The sequence below is a fragment of the Melanotaenia boesemani genome, chromosome 16 (assembly GCF_017639745.1).
Source record: "Melanotaenia boesemani isolate fMelBoe1 chromosome 16, fMelBoe1.pri, whole genome shotgun sequence".
Taxonomy (NCBI): Eukaryota; Metazoa; Chordata; class Actinopteri; order Atheriniformes; family Melanotaeniidae; genus Melanotaenia; species Melanotaenia boesemani.
In genome coordinates, this window is record NC_055697.1 from 19,099,602 (window position 1) to 19,115,873 (window position 16,272).

A 16,272-nucleotide genomic window follows, 5' to 3' on the forward strand; every position below is an offset into this window, starting at 1 on the left:
AAGAACTCACCATAATCAATAAAATGCTTGCAGTGTGTTGCATCAGATGACAAACACAGTAAGGAGGAGCCACATTATAAAATGGAAATGTTGCCTTTTAAACTCCACCTTTAGCAGTGAGTCACATCTGTTATATAAGAGCCATTAAACACATTGTGTATGATGACACAGTTGAGCAATTTTCTTCACAATAAATACACAAAACAGCCATTCAGGAGGTAATAAAAGTTATTTATGTACACCATGACACACAAATTTGATCTGTACATAAATATTGCAATTTACCCAAAGAATGAAAAAATATTACACTTTCAATTCAAAGGAAAATGGACTTAAACTTGTTTTTAAAACAGTGTAGATGTGCCGGTGTTAAAATCCGCAATAGTTAAAAATGTGAACAAGTTTTCAAAAAATTGGAAACTACTAGAAATCTATAAAATAGAACTGTGAAGCTTTAAAACACACTAGAACCCAAACTCTTTATAAATACTACAAAATAATTTGGTTGAAATAAATTCTTAAACATTTCTGTCTTCCGCACATAAACGGTGCACCAACACAGTGGATGCCACCAAAGAGTGCATTGAAAAGTTGTCATGTATCACTGATGTTGCTAGGACGTGTTCAGAAATCAGGTCAACATATAAGACAGACGGTGAGACAACAGCCTCGAACAAAATATTGATTAACATTCATTTTCAAAGTCTTCTTTTAAATAATTAAAGTTGTTTCTAATAATAGCACCAACTTAAGTAGATTTTCTTTCCTAAGTTGTAAAACTTTGGGCTGTAATGGAAGACTACTCACATGGTAGTTCCACTAGGCACTGTGTAAAACCCATCAAAGCTTGTGACATCAGTAACTTTAGTGAATAGATGACATCAAGTACCTCCAATATAAATTCCTTTAAATAAAGCTGCGTCAACAGGCAGCTTCACACACTAATGCACAATCAAACACACCTTTGGGAGATAAAACATGGTCTATTTTTTCTCCTCCTCACCCCCCAAATCAACTACAGAAGCCTCCAATGGAGTAGTTCTGTGAAAGTGGAATGCTGTCTAATACAATATCTACAATGTCCTGAGTAACTAAAGCACTTGAAAGATAACCAGGAAGACTGTCACAATCCCACCGGGCTATCGTGAGGCAATATTTGTGAATAAAAAATAATTCTCTCAGACAAACGTGACAGATAAACGGTGATTGCCAATGCGGGTTGTCTTGGCAGACTGACTTACAAACTAGGTCAAGTTCTAACGGCGCATAGCTCACATTTCTCCCCTTCATGTTCTTAAAAGTGCCCTTGTCAGCTTGATTCAATGACCCAAGAATTTCTCTCACTGTTGTTGCTTTTATCTTGGAGGATATAGTCTAGGTGCATTCAAATCGCAATATCAGAGGTTTCTAGGCACTATGCTGGTAACAGTAGCTGCTCTGGGTTATTGATGATTTATCACCTAAGTGATACCAAATACACCTTCATGTCAAAGCATCTCATACTTTGCAGTTATCTGCCTCAGGTATATCAACACTGGCATTTATAGTTCAGTGCAAATGTGTGTGAACATCGATTTTTGATTAGGAGTGCATTAAGATGTAAACTTAGCGAGCAGCACCTAAACATAGATGTGAAAATCTCCAACGTGACACTTAAGGATCTGTGTATTGCAACTATGTATACTCTCAAAAACACTTTGGTAGATGTTGCTGGGTTTATATTTTGTACAGAGAGTTGAGGAGTTTCCTTTATATCGGTGCCAAAAACACAAGAGCAACTCTAAACCTCAACTCTAGAAAGCAGATTAAAATATCAGCAGTTATTTAAAATGCTGATAAAGACAGATAGAAATAAGGCTTTGGGAAAATATGATAAAACAACAAAATCCGGTAGACTGTGCAGGAACAGGGCAGAGTGGCCTTTTCAGAAAGCAGGATTTTTGTTAAGCACCTTGTTTAGGGGTAGGACGGTGTTTCAGGTTGTGGGTGTTTAGCAAAATTTTAGGCCTCATCCTCCTCTAATTGGGATGGCCGGAACTGGGTGACGGACTGCAGCTTGGTGACATGGCCGATACCTTTGGTTGCCCCCTCTCTGAAGAGCACCTTAGCCCCCACCTTTAGATATTCTGGGTGCTTGATGAACTTGAACAGAACCACTGCCTTCTCCCCTGTCCTCAGCTCCTCCTTTGGTACAGTAAAAAAGGAGATTAAAGAGAAGACAGCATTATAAACAGAAGTACAAAAACACGTGTTGTTTCATGGATTCTGAACTTTTAGAAATAAAAGGCACTATGTTGAAGGTTTCAAGGATATAAATAAACATTACTTTTATAGTATGCGTAATTAACTTGGTAAATAAAGGAGGGACGCTTTTGCACACAATAAATGAGGTTTCTAAAAATAATCCGGCTAAACACAATCTCCATGGTGGCAAAGATAACTATCATTATGACTTTTGCTATAATTACAAAGTGAGTGAACTCCATTTTCAGAGCAAGTCAGTGGATGAACTAACCTTGTCATAAAGAGCTTCCACAGTAGCAGTTTGTCTCACATTGCCAATGTGCACAGTAACCTGGAAGCCCTTGTGAAAGGTCTTGGCATGGAAGAGTAGCACAATCTCAGCTTCAAACATCCAACAGATAGTGGGATCCATCTCTGGACTCACCATCACCATTCCCTGCAAGAAAAAAACTAATTTAGTTACCGTGTTTTCCGGACTGTAAGTCACACTTTTTTTCATAGTTTGGCTGGTTTTGTGACTTATAGTCAGGTGCGACTCATATATATATATAACATGTTTTTAAAAGTTAATTCATACCAACTGACATGAACTCAGAGTAAACATTAACGTCTACAACCGTGAAAGGGCGCTCTAAACTTGTGATAACTACGGTATATGCTACTCCTGTACCACTGAAAAAAATAACTAAAACATTACCTAAAAGACAACTAAGAAAGACTGAACACAAACCAAATTCTGCAGGTTACAAACTGCAGGTACTAAAATACGCAGCGGTAAATCGGTAATCGAGCAGCAGTTGGCGAAGTTGTTCATATACGACACTGAGGATGAAAAATTCAATAATGTGGAATGAGATTGGAAGATTAGTGAACTTGCATACTGGTAACTTGCTTGTTGGAGTTGCTGACTTGTTACGTTAAGTTAGCCTATTCAGCCTCCCAGGTATGTTCTGTATGCCAGTGGTTCTCAAACTTTTTGAGACACACCCCCAAGATAACACGCTGGTGTTCGTGACCCCCGTGCGATGACTTAATGGGTCATCTTGCAGCCACTAAACGTAAGACTGGAAACTGTCAGAATCTTTAGAAATAAGGAGGATAAAGTGGTTTGTGGTGGTTTACTGCTGTGACAAGGCACCTACATGACCATGACTATAATGTCAAATTCAGATTTGTAATATGGCACGTGTACTGATTTAGCTGGTTTGTGTTAATGTGTTAAAAAATAAATAAATAAATATAAATAAATAAATAAAAAACACGAAGGTACTAATTTAAAAGATTTATCTCTACATTAATGGTTTAATTTTGACAGCCCTGGTAAAAATCCCACATTTATTTGATAAATGTAGGCTATATATATTTTTTCAATTATCAGGCGACCCACTGAAATTATCTCAAGACCCCCATGGGGGTCTCGACTCCCAGTTTCAGAACGACTACTTCATGCTATTATGAAGCTAAATGTGTTCAGGATTTCTGCTACATAAATGATTGTGGCACACTGTCACGGCAAAATAAAAGCTGTCATGCCTTCGGAATTGTGATTTATTTTTTCAGATGTTACAAATGTAAATTATACTGTATGAATGGATCCATATGAAGATGAAGAAAATATCTATTTGTGCACATTTACAGACCATAATAAATGTGTGAAATTGTACTTAGGAAGTGTGACACTGCTCTGCAAATAATGCAATTTTGAAAAACGAACACTGGCATCTCAACTTCCTGTTTGTTTCTACAGTGGTTCGCTCGAGACTGACAGCAACGAGGTGTCAGAGCGGGGAAAAGTCTGACCTTGCGTAACAGTGATCTGTCAAAGTTTCCCAGGGCGAGCGTAGCAGCCTGGCCAGCCTTGAGTACCCTGCATGCCGAGCGATTCCTTTGGATGCTGCCAATGGTCAACATGTTGAACTGGCCTGAATCTGTGGGCCCTACCACAAGATGATCCCCTTCACGGCAAATACCACTGCATGATCAAAGAGAAACATAGGTTAGGGAGATTTCATGCAAGAATTAATGTGACATTATTTAAATCAGCATTTCAACACACTGACCTGTATAGAGTACCTCCCACCACCGTCCCCACCTCTGGAACTGTGTAGATCTCATCAACCTGTAATAATTGACAGCATAAATCATCCATGTTTTTACGCTACATCTGGAGGCATGAATATCTCAGTCAGCTGATCATGTACTTCATCTCAGACATACCTGAAACTCAGTTAGCTGCTGCATAAGTTCTTCCTGCTCCTTGCTATTGCTAAGAGGAGGGATGATGTTGAAGAAGACCTTAAGCAGGTCTAAACTCTCACCAGTCACACTGGACAAGGTGAAGATAGGGGTGATACTGCCAGAAAGAGAGGACAAGTACATTGACAGGTATCAGACACTGTTGTGTGGTTTCTAACCTCCGCTATTATAACTTTTTATGAATTACAGAGAGAGCACAAACAAAACCATTATGCACATGTCATACTTGGGTGACTGGGCGAACTGCTGTGCTGCTGTGACAGCATCGTCTGTACTGCTTACAACCATGGGCACTTTGTTGCAGCCTGGCTGTTTCAAGACACGCTCCAGCTGCCGTACTGTGCGCTCCACCGTGGCCCGTGTACAGAGGTCCACTTTACTGATAACAATGAAGATGGGCACCTTCAAGGCCATGGCAAGGCCAAGATGCTCTCGTGTTGTACCAGCTGGAAGAAAATAGGAAGGAAAGAAAGTGGGAATAGTAGTAAAATGTTAGTTGCTTTCAGATCACTGAAAAGCTGTCAAAGCACAGGAAGACTGTTTATTTGACACACTTAACCAGGGTAAGTTTTATTAAAAAGATAAATAACAAAAAAAAAAGATGAAATTTTTTACTTAAAGCAGGGAGAATGACTATTGATGCAGAGTATACCTCAGCTAAGATAAATAAATAATGTTTTTTTTATCTGCATGAGTTTGGCCTTTCACTAAAGTGCAGTTAAGGACGGGTGTGACCCAAGATAACACTACTTATCTATATAATGGCAGTTAATTTAAGTGGCAGACCATGCATACAGGCTGATAAGACTAGGTAGATTTTCCCATGACGTATAACTGTTATGTCACTGTAGGGACAAATGGGATAGCAGTGCACACATACAGCAACAATGTCTCAAATGTGTCCAAAATGCAAGGTAATGACTCTTCTAAACTAAATTCTGTCTCCCAGAGATGTCTAATGGATTGAGTTACATTGTAATTAAAGCTGGTGCTTGGTGTTAAGTGATATGTGAAGTAGGTTATGTCACACTTATGATATGGGTCTCAATTTGAGCTATGTCGTCAAAATATCATGAGATATGTTCACAAGCTAACAAAGACTTAAAATACCCCGACTGCTTGCCAACTTAGGAGAAGTTTGATTTTTTAAGCAGATTTGGTAACTGTCCATCAGAGAATTTAATGTCCCTGATTATTTCAAGGCATTTCAAATAAATGTTGTCTGGATGTTTCATGATACAGGCAACAGTGAAACATCACAGGATGATATATGACTACATGCCCTTTGGCCTTTTGGCTGGTCACACACACAACTGAAGACGATCTCTATGCATTGCACAGATCCATTACACTGTTTCATAATTAAAGCTGCAGCTCTTGGGTTGCAGACAGCATGTCCTATCCTGTCTATGACGTAGCTAGTGTTCATTCTTGACCCCATTTTTCCAGCATGGCCCCAGATATAAACACAGAAATACCTACAATATGGAAATTCAAAGATTAAAAATTTATCAGAGAAGTTGAATGTTTGAGCTTTAAAGAGTTATGTACCATTGCATGTTGAGTTTTAGTCCCATATATAAATTAAAAAAAATGTTCAATTAATAATGAAACACTTTTAGTTTACTTAAGTGCACATCCAGATACGCCTACAAAACATAGCAGTTTTATGTTAATTTTATTACCACTTAATTGCTGCGGTATGCAGCATATGATGGAGTATTAGGGCCACATAAAGAAAAATAATTTTTCACAGTCTTCAAGAATAAAGTCGTAATACTATGAGAAAACAGTTGTAATTTTACAAGAATAATTGTACCAGTTCTAGCCATTTTCCCTTCCACAAAAGCAGTGATTTCCTCCAAGTCCGCCTTCTTTTTTCTGTGGAATAGATTCATTTTCTTGCAGAAGTCTCAATACTAAAGATAATGTGGTGCTGATGTGCCAAAAGATTAATTATCTCCTGGTTTGTTAAACTTATGATGAAGTACAACTTCACAAAATGTTGCATGGCTCTTATTTTAACAACGTCCCCCTTCTAAAACTGGTTAAAATATTACAACTTTTTTTTTCATAATATTACAACCTTATTCTCAAAGTCTGTGAAAAAAACATTTTTCTTAATGTCGCTCTGATATGTTGTAGCAGCGTTACTGCATATAATTGTTAAGGTATTTTTTAAAAGTAACGAAAGTACATCAACAAAAAACATTATTCAACATTATTTTTGTTTCCTTGTGTAATACAGGAATAGAAAGAACCAGTTGACTGTATTTACAGGGGCTGGATATAGTTCATCTAATTACCCCATGAGGCTGGGAGCTGAAGTGTTAAGAGTTGTCTCAAGAGGCTCAGATTTCATATACTGTACAAGTCTGCTTGCAAAAGGAAAACATAACAGATTTCATGATCAAATGTGTTTTAGTTTGTTTACTCTCAAAAGGATAAAGATTCATTCTAGAAGGTTGCAAGCGTTTTACACTATAGTCTGTCCAAGTCATACCTCCAATTAAACAAGAAGTAAGATAATGTATACATTGACAAATGCTTTCTAATACGAACTGTTTTCTTCAGAAATAAAAGTAAGATTTTTTATAACAAAGCTGATGACAGCCCGTTTCATTAACATCAGCAGCTCAGGTTTTAGAGTAAGTCGTTCCTGGACACAAGCTTCCTGTTTTCAGCCTCATTTGTTGTTCTGACAAAGCGTCTGGCTGCAACAGCACAAACAAGCTGTTGATATACAACGCGCAACTACGGGTTATCATTTTTGTTTTTATGTGAAGAAATCAGATATTGTTCTAAACAAATGAAATCTTAAATAAATACAACAGAAGATATTGTGAAAAGTTAGCAACCCACAGCAACCTCGGCTAGAGTTTAAATTTGCATTAAATTGAATGTAAATCGTCTCCTCATTTAAAAGAAAACAACGGAAAGTAATCTCAGAAAACAACTAATTTTACTCACATTCAAAAGGTGCAAGTTTTTAAGTCATAATTTGCTGGTGACTGTGTTGTCTTTTCCACCAAGTCATCAAAGTTGCTAGCTTAGTGATCAATTTGCAAGAACTACTTTCTGGGTTTCACTTAGTGCTGTTATGAATGGATCCTATTTGAGATATTTTGGGACTAGCATGCCCAGGCAAAAGGGGAGTGAAGGGGCCGTAAGTTTGTTATGTAAGCTCAGATATCACGTGTGCAATTTGCTCAGCTACAGCTGGTTAAATTCACCACTGGGTGGAGGTGTGGTGTTTGGCCCTTTTGTCAAACTGTTCCTAACTTTTAGCACTGTCTGACAGATAATTATGCTGTTACTTCATATGAAATTATCATAAAGTCAACTTAAATCAATCAAAGCTCACCAATGCCAGTGTTTGCGCTGACAACCAGCATGGCAAAATCTGGACAGTAACTGGTTAGGCCAAAGATGGTGGTTTTTAGGTACTTGTGGTGACCTGCCAGATCAATGAATGTGATCATTTTAGAGGCACTCTCACAGATATCCTCTGCTGTCCGAGACTCGCTGTAATTCACAACCTTGAAAAAAGCAAAAATAGCAAATAGTCATAAACATTAGAGACAGGAGCAGCAGTTTGTTTGAATGAGACATTGCTACAGTAAAAATACAGCTGAAATAACCACAGCAAAGTTATTAACTTCTAACTCTACTACTACAAATGAAATTTCTATCTATCTATCTATACACTAATATATATATATATATATATATATAGTAAATATCTTGCTGTCTTTTCTTACCTCTCCTTTACTGTTAAAGCCAAGGATCTCAAAGCTGATACTTGATGTGCGTCCAGTCTGGATCTCATGCAAATGTCTGAAGAGGTTGAGCCTTGCCCTTCCTCGTCCATTGTCCAGCTCGCCCTGTGTCACAACACCCAATAATGTGGACTTGCCAGAGTCCACATTACCTAGCACTGCCACTCGCAGGTCTAAAAACTACAGTAAAGAAATAAATGGTGGGGGGAGGGTCATATTTTAAAAGCCAGATATTTATCAAAATAATAATAATACAAAGTCAAATACAATGTCTTTATAGGAGCCAAACCAACCTGCTGATCATCTGGCACCTTGCGAATGAGAACTTCAGCAATCTTGCGAGGCACATCAGAGTCATAATCCACCTCCCGCTCTCGAAGGACTGTGATGTCAGCTCCAACTCTGACAGACAAAATAACTAAATAAATAACAGCAACACATTGTTGCATTTAAACTGCATAAGAAACTAATGACTCCTTATTTATAGTATAATTAGTGGATCACTGCTTTCATGCTGGAGACCGACATCTTAATTTTGTGCTAAGGTTTCATTTTGCAGTAGTTTAGGTTAAGGACAAGGGCTGTTTTCAAATAAATGCCAAACTGGGATGATAAAGGTAACATCTTAACAAAGAGTGAATAGAGATTCTCCCTGGACTTACTTCTCTGCAAGTCTGTGAAGTGTCTTTAGAGACGCCCTCATGTCCTCCTCTGACAGTCCCACCAACATGCCATTATCCTCAACACCTATTTGATAGACAGCTTCGCCTCTACCCTCCTGTAGCCGCCATTTCATTTGTGTTGCCAGATGTTCAAAGCGGTACTGTGTGGGGTTCACCAGCTTCAGCTAAAAAATAGAAAAATCAAGTCTTTGACCCAAACTGTGAAATATAAACTAAGTCTAGTGAGTGGTTAAATCATCATGTTCCATATAACAAGATTTAAACATGATAACTGTAGGCCAGAGTTGTTTAAAAGCTAAAGTAAAGTCTGTGATGTAGCTGGAAAGCAGCTGTTCAGATACTAAAAAGGTTCCTGCTAATCCACTGTGGTGTTGTATTTCCATGAGGGAGCTGAGCCAATATATTACTGACTGAATGTAATAACAAACAATAAATTTAACATGAACTATATGTTTCTTCAAAAAATAGTTCATTTTTAAAGAATATAACCAAAGTACTTTCAAAATAATCAAGGTGCATTACAACAGACTTGGTTACCTTGTACTCTATATTCCCCTCTTCAGCCTGAGAGACAGGAGATGAACAAAGAGACAGAAAATGAACAACAGCAGTCAGACAGCAGAGAAGTGTGACAGCAGTTGATTTGTTTAAAGACAAAACCGAAAGCAATGCAACTGAATAAGCAGTGAATAGGTAGGCAGCCAGAGACAGCCATACAAAGTGAATAACCGCTCACTTAGTCTTGATACACAGCAGCTCTCTGTGTGATTGAACAAAGGGTAAAATTATCTGTCATTAATGACGATACATGTGGCACAAATTAAAATCATGATCACTACAGAAATGTTGATCTCGTTATATTCACGGTTCAGATGTAGCCATGAGCTCGTGAAAATGGTTTTCTGGCTAAATTAATCGATCAAAACCTGAAAGCAATAACTTCTAGCAATATTTTCAAGAAATCTGATCCAGAGCCCCACGGGTCTTATTTGGCTCCACGTTAAATACTGATGAAGTTTTAACAACTAAAACAACATTTTCATAGTAATCATTAGTTACTGTGTACTAAGTCATTTCCTGAGTGAATGCCAGGAGCTTTAACAGCGACATGACCTTAGGCTGACTGTGGTACACCCACCCCCTATTTACAAACACAGCTGTTCCTTTTTTGCTAGCTAGCAAAATATTAGCCACCAAGTTACATTTAATTAGCACGCATTTGGTGTACTACTAAGAAACTTATGTAAACGACATATTGTGTGTATGTAATAAATATAAAAGTGTTAATTTCAGCGTAATAGAAATACCCAATTCACTTTCATTTACCAACTAGCTACGTGTCACTGTAAGCCCATAGAAATGTCAAGAGTAGCAAAGCTAACCAGAGACAGAAAATGTAATCACAATTCTACCATTAGAGTTGCACATTTAAGCAAACTGTCTTCTTCTTCTTTTTTTCCTTTTCCGATATTACGAGACTTTGGTTTCTATCTTTCGTAGATATCATTAGCTTGAGTGGGCTAGCTGTACTTTTGAGCGTAATTTCAGTCTCACCTCTGGAGGTAGATACGGGGTGTTATTGCTTGGTTTGAAGTTCCGAGAGTATCGAGCTTTTGTTTTTTTGTTCTTTCCACAACCCTTTTTGGAGGAAGCCCCATAGGTATTTCCCGGCTTATTGTTTGAGGCAACACCTTGAGACCCAGAGCCATTTCCTGAGCTAAATAACTCCGATACCCGCGCATCCATCGGCTTCTTTGGGACCTCACTTGTTAGCTTACCACTACCGGTAAAATGCAATGCTATGATATCGAAATACACCCCAAGTCAGGCATGCATGTACAGATGTTTATGTTAAATTATCCTGCTAATGGTGGTGTACATCCCCCAAAACAATGCATCGACCTCCCTGAAACTCTTCTAACCGAACAATAACAACGCCGTCCGGGACTGTGCTTTTGAGTTTATAGTGTGCTTGCGTCAGTTAGAGGTGTGCCTGATTTAAGTAACTGCAAAAAGCGAGCAGGCGGTTCTATTGGCTTACTGACTTGGACTGGACAGCATAAGGTTTAAACACCGCCCAACTAACTACCGCGGTTGACATAGCAATGATACATATGCACACTGCTTTGCAAGGCTTTGCATCAGACAAAAAAGGAGCTACGTATTTGTTTACAAAGGCAATGGCATTTAGAGGCTTCAGTAACTCATTTGTAGCTTCATGTTAATTTAAACAAAATGCACATATTTGTATTAGTATGATTATATTATGTGTCAGTTACAATCATGGAAGATGATTAGCACGAAAAACTTTTTCCAGTCTTTAAATAAAACAAAAGAAATTCAAGTAATGTTTTTAAGCCAGAGTTGAAACTGTAAAGTGTTTTTAAAGAAAGAAAGAAAAAAATAACAAAAACAACAACAACAATAACAACAACAACAACACACACTTCCACAAGATTCTATTGTTGGTGTTATTTTTTCACATTTTAGCATTTCAGTTTTTGGATTTCCAATCCATACTTGGGACAGATGGTCTTGCACAATAATCCAGCCACTTGGTTATGGCATTTCATGTATATTGTACCTTCCTTCATCTTACAGCCTGCCACTACTGTATATGGTGGACTGTTTCTGTGGCCTCGTTACAACCAGTGCCTCAGATAAAACTGAAAGAAACTCTGCTGGCTACAAAAAGGAAAAATAACCTGGCAGCAAAGTGCATTTACAAACTGTGATACCTGCAAAAGGAGGTTACTGACCACACAGTACTCCAAATGGTTGTAATTTTGAAGGTGGACTTATTCTTTAGATTTCTGTCCTCATAAACCCAGGTAACGTTCAGTCACCTAATTCTTCACAAGCATAAATTATTACAAAAAACCTTGGCAATCCACTGCATGACAGTCTAGGTTTTGATAGCATTTAAAAATGTTTGCTAATATGATGTCTGTTAACTGGTTATCTAGTTTTGCAAACATTTAGAAAGGTAGTGCTCGTTTGCTAGTTGCATTTGCCTATAAAACTTAATTAGTGGTTGGTTATATAATGTAAGTGGTTTATTTCTCAATATTGTCACATTTTTCTTGCTTCACTTTACATATATCTCTAGTTTACAATTCTTCAGCTCTGTTGGACGTGCATTTTTTATATATTTATATATATACACAAGGGAACATTTTCCAAACTACTTTGAATCTCACGTTTGTTGCTTTGCAGAATCTACATCGACTGTGACTCTTTCTTCTTGCAAAGTAAATCAGACATGTGAAAAGTAAACCAACTCCCCTGTGGGAAATGAAAACTTCCAGAGTCTGGCGTTTCTGAAACTCAACACTGATTGGTCAGGAGACCTCTGATGTAGGGGCTCAGCCCATTCATTCCTTTCTAAGAGAAGAGTTCTGGGATTTTGTAGCCTTTAGATCCTTTAAAAACCTCGACATACACAGCTCTTTCACGGTTCTGCTCCATCATATCAGGTTGTGCATTCATTTTTGAACACTGTGTTTTTTATGTAATTTTGTCTTTTTTGTGATTTGCACTTTAAGGTCAAGTTTTTCATCTTGTTGTAGAATAAACCTTGATTATTTTATTCTAATTCTATTTTGGTCAGCATGAGTTATGCACTGGTGATTCTGCTCTGTGTGGGATTACTGCACCAGGCTGCAAGGGCCGTCCTCATGGATAAACTGGCAGACAGCAAGATCTGTGGAGATGCAGAATGTTCATGTAAGTGAAAACATCAAAGCATTGTGCAAGTGTAGAATGCACCCTGAAAACAGTTAAGCATTAAAATAAATAAAAAAAATTAACACATAAAATGGATGCAGCTTCTAAAAATATTAGGCTATATACTTACATGACCCTTTGTTCTTTTGTTTTCTTTGCTTTATTAGATGTTCTTTCTCTGGCTACAGCCTTGGATGATTTCATTGCCCCTGACTGCAGATTCATTAACGTCAAGATGGGTCAGACTGTTTATGTGTATTCTAAACTCATACCAGAAGAGGGCACTGGAGTCTTCTGGTCTGGAAGTGTATGTGCATACTTGTATTAAAAAAAAAGTATGGTGGTGGTCGTCCTACAACCCAGGTTTGATCCTGGCCAGTCAAGCTCTTGTCAAGGTGTCCCTGAGCAAGACACCAAACCCCTAATTGTTTCTGATGGGTTGTGGTTAGTGCCTTGCATGCAAAAAAACAAAAGGCCTTGCATGGCAGCTTCTACCATCAATGTGTGAATGTGACATACATGTAAAGTGCTTTGGATAAATGCGCTATATAAGTACAGACCATTTAGTATGCACGTTTATTTGCTAAAGAAGCCGTGTTTTTTTCACTGGCAGGTGTACAGTGAGCGGTATGTGGACCAGATGGGCAGAATTGGATATTTTCCTGCAACTGTGGTGAAGGAAACAATCAAGTTTACAGACAAGACAACACAGATGCAAACAACTGTGAGCACATTTTTTATTTGTTTTATTTTAAACTCAGCACTATCTAATTTAATTTTATTTTGACTTTGTTGTATGGCATAATAGGAAGTGATGAACATTATGTTTTCCTTATTTTTCAGGATATGGACTTCTACTGTGATTAAGGCACTGGAGACTAATGCCTCATAAGTCTTCCTTTTAGTAATGCTGGCTTTTATGAAGGACATAAAGTTGCTCTCTCAAGCACATGCATTAGATAATGCACCATTATAGTCTGTTGTGTTGCTTTCAGCTGGAATCTAACTCTTTTAGCCCTTCATGACAGATACTGCTGCTGCTTTTGAGTCAGTCTGTGTTGTTTGCTGCATAAGATATTTCACCTCAATAAATATTTTTCCATGTTAATACAAAAGAAAGACATTTTTTTCTTATAGTGTTCACACGATCATTTTCAGAATGTGCTTTCCATGAGCTATTTTATTAGATTGACAACTTCCTTGATGCTTTAATGAGAAACATTTATTGTTTCCCAAAAATCATAACATGTCATATACTGTGGTTTATTCTGAAACAGCAGGGAATGAAGTTTCCTGCTTCTCACTCTCTCCCTTTCTGTTTCTCTCTCAAGAGACATTTAATCTAACAGAAATAATTGCAAGAGGCGTCAGTGTGTGTCCGCAGAGCAAATCCAGACAGACGTTCAGGCAAAAGCATGAGCTGAGTTATGTTAATGAAGTACGGTCACAGATTCACAGATAGGTGGACAGGTACAGGTTGTGATTAAGATGACCAGTGTCAGGTACAGATAGCAGCTGGAACACAAACCCCCCCCCCCCCAAAAAAAAGAAAAGAAAAGAAAAGAAATTGACCATGAATAAGCAAAGCTAGACAATTATAAGAAGTGGCATTGCAAATGGGAACAAGTTGACGAAGTATGGGTTTGACAGAAAAGCAGGTATCCCTGCAGGACAAGAATGTGAGAGATTCATGTGACAAGGAAAGGTTAGAAAGTCAAAATGTGGCTGTGGGTGAGAAAAAAGGCACAAAACATGACACAAAAATGTGAAATTCATTCATTATCTACCATATCTATTTTGCCTATTACCCAGCTCTGAAAAATCTTAGGAATGGCATTGCAACACACAGGTAATATACGGTGCAACTGTGCATAAATCTAATGAATAATTGATTAAATAAAAATGCAGTTGGTCTCTTTATGTGAACAAAATGTTTCTTCTTCTTTTTTTGTGCTCATGCAGCTCTCTTAAAAAAAAAGAATATATCTAGGTCATCACTTGACAGTCATTTCTTGAACAATCATAAAAAAAAAAAACAACAAAAAAACAAAAACAAAAAAAACACACACACACACACACACAAAGCAAAAGCTCCCATAAAGGTCAATGTTTCCTAATTTGGTTTTGAGGCTAATTTTACAGCATTAAGAGTCAGTTGGTTGATTTATTTGTTGACTAATTGAATGATGTCATTACCAAAGAGATGAGAATCGAAATTACCAATGAACTTTGTGTAATGAAGTTGTTAAAATACCAGCTTTTGCCAATCTTCGTTGATTAGTTTTGCCTTTATTGTTTATATACTCTGTTTTAAGGATACAATAGACACAAATAAGAAGTTTTCTTTTATTAATGTGTTGGTTTTGCAAAATTTTGTTTGTAATTCATACTGCTTTTTGCAAAATTTCCAGAAGGGCTGAAATGATAGAAGTGACAAAATTATAATTATAAGTATTTTACATTTAGCCTCCTGTTTGACAGTCTGTCTGTCTCATGTGCATCCACCCAGCTTCCCACACACATAGCTCCCAAAGAACTATCATGATTAAATATGGCCTGACATATTCTCACTGTCTCACAGGCTCTTTCTCAAAGATTATTCAAATCTTTTCTTTTTTTCCTTTTGGATTGGTTTTGAATAATCTGTGTCTTGTCTTTCTGCGTCATAGCACCCATCGAGATATGGTGGTGAATATAACATCTACATAAAATCTTTTTCATCTGTGACAGTGGATTATGAAAGACATTTAATTTTGATAAGAGAAGGCTCAGCCATGTTATTTAGAACTGCCATTTAATTTCTCTGCCATCTCAGGGAAGCTCTTACATGGCAGATGAATGCATTGATTTTTGAGGCCTATGCAAGCAGGTCATTTTCATTGTTTATATCCGTCTGACCTGAAGTATTCCTACAAAGATAAGCTTACAAGTTTAGGAAATAGGGCTGTCACACATACAATCGATCTTTCCCTGTCTTTCCCTCAGCCAAAATCAATACTAACCTGCATCAAATGTTCTATCACAAAATGTCACTCAGCAGGAACATACCTGGGGCATGTCTAAGGAGTCTGACAAATCAGGGGCACTTTTAGGGGAATAGAGGAAATGCCATTTTGAAAATAAATTATATTTAGTCTTAGGTTCGTACAGAAAGAAAGTGGGATCATTATATAATATTATCAGAGGTACTGATTGCTAAATTCAGGGGTTGTTAACATCAGCTGTCCCAAAGTGACAGAAAGCTCAGCATCTTTTCAACTGATTGCCACTTAAAGTTGAGTGTATGTGTAGGTCTTTTCATTAAAAATACAAAAATTACAACAAGTTTAGTCAATCTTTCAACAGACAGCTGTAGCTTTAGGGTGTTACCATAGTGATGGTGTCAGAGGAAACTGATGCATGTTCAAGCCTGGGAGTCCACGTGCAGATCCTGTGGGTGAGCTTAAAGGAGCTGGCACCCCATGAAGGCCAAGGAAGATTTTCTGTCTTTCATGGTTTTTTCTTTCCAAGCCAGTGTCACGTTAACACCCACACCTCTACAGCCAGTGGCATAGCGCCCTGTGGCGTTGAGAAAGCGACAGCTG

At 37.7% G+C, this 16,272-nt stretch overlaps 2 protein-coding genes across 3 annotated transcripts; one reads left to right on the plus strand and one right to left on the minus strand.

Annotated features, from left to right (window-relative positions):
* Positions 1-210: 210 nt before the first annotated feature.
* Positions 211-10,928, minus strand: gtpbp2a (GTP binding protein 2a). The gene is made up of 12 exons (XM_042010334.1): positions 10,517-10,928; positions 9,500-9,526; positions 8,942-9,126; positions 8,573-8,681; positions 8,262-8,459; positions 7,865-8,039; positions 4,727-4,946; positions 4,462-4,597; positions 4,305-4,363; positions 4,045-4,216; positions 2,516-2,680; positions 211-2,184 (listed from the first exon to the last, which is right to left on the minus strand). Exons 1-12 carry the CDS (start codon positions 10,706-10,708, stop codon positions 2,002-2,004), a joined length of 1,821 nt encoding a protein of 606 aa, XP_041866268.1. The 5' UTR covers positions 10,709-10,928; the 3' UTR covers positions 211-2,001.
* LOC121655581 (otoraplin-like) lies at positions 4,608-14,224 on the plus strand. 2 transcript variants are annotated; one of them, XM_042010336.1, is made up of 5 exons: positions 4,608-4,629; positions 12,573-12,688; positions 12,856-12,995; positions 13,302-13,412; positions 13,532-14,224. In XM_042010336.1, exons 2-5 carry the CDS (start codon positions 12,574-12,576, stop codon positions 13,553-13,555), a joined length of 390 nt encoding a protein of 129 aa, XP_041866270.1. In that variant the 5' UTR covers positions 4,608-4,629; position 12,573; the 3' UTR covers positions 13,556-14,224. The 2 variants fall into 2 exon arrangements, with proteins under 2 accessions (XP_041866270.1, XP_041866269.1); XM_042010335.1 differs by lacking the exon at positions 4,608-4,629 and adding an exon at positions 12,400-12,438.
* The last annotated feature ends 2,048 nt before the right edge of the window (positions 14,225-16,272 follow it).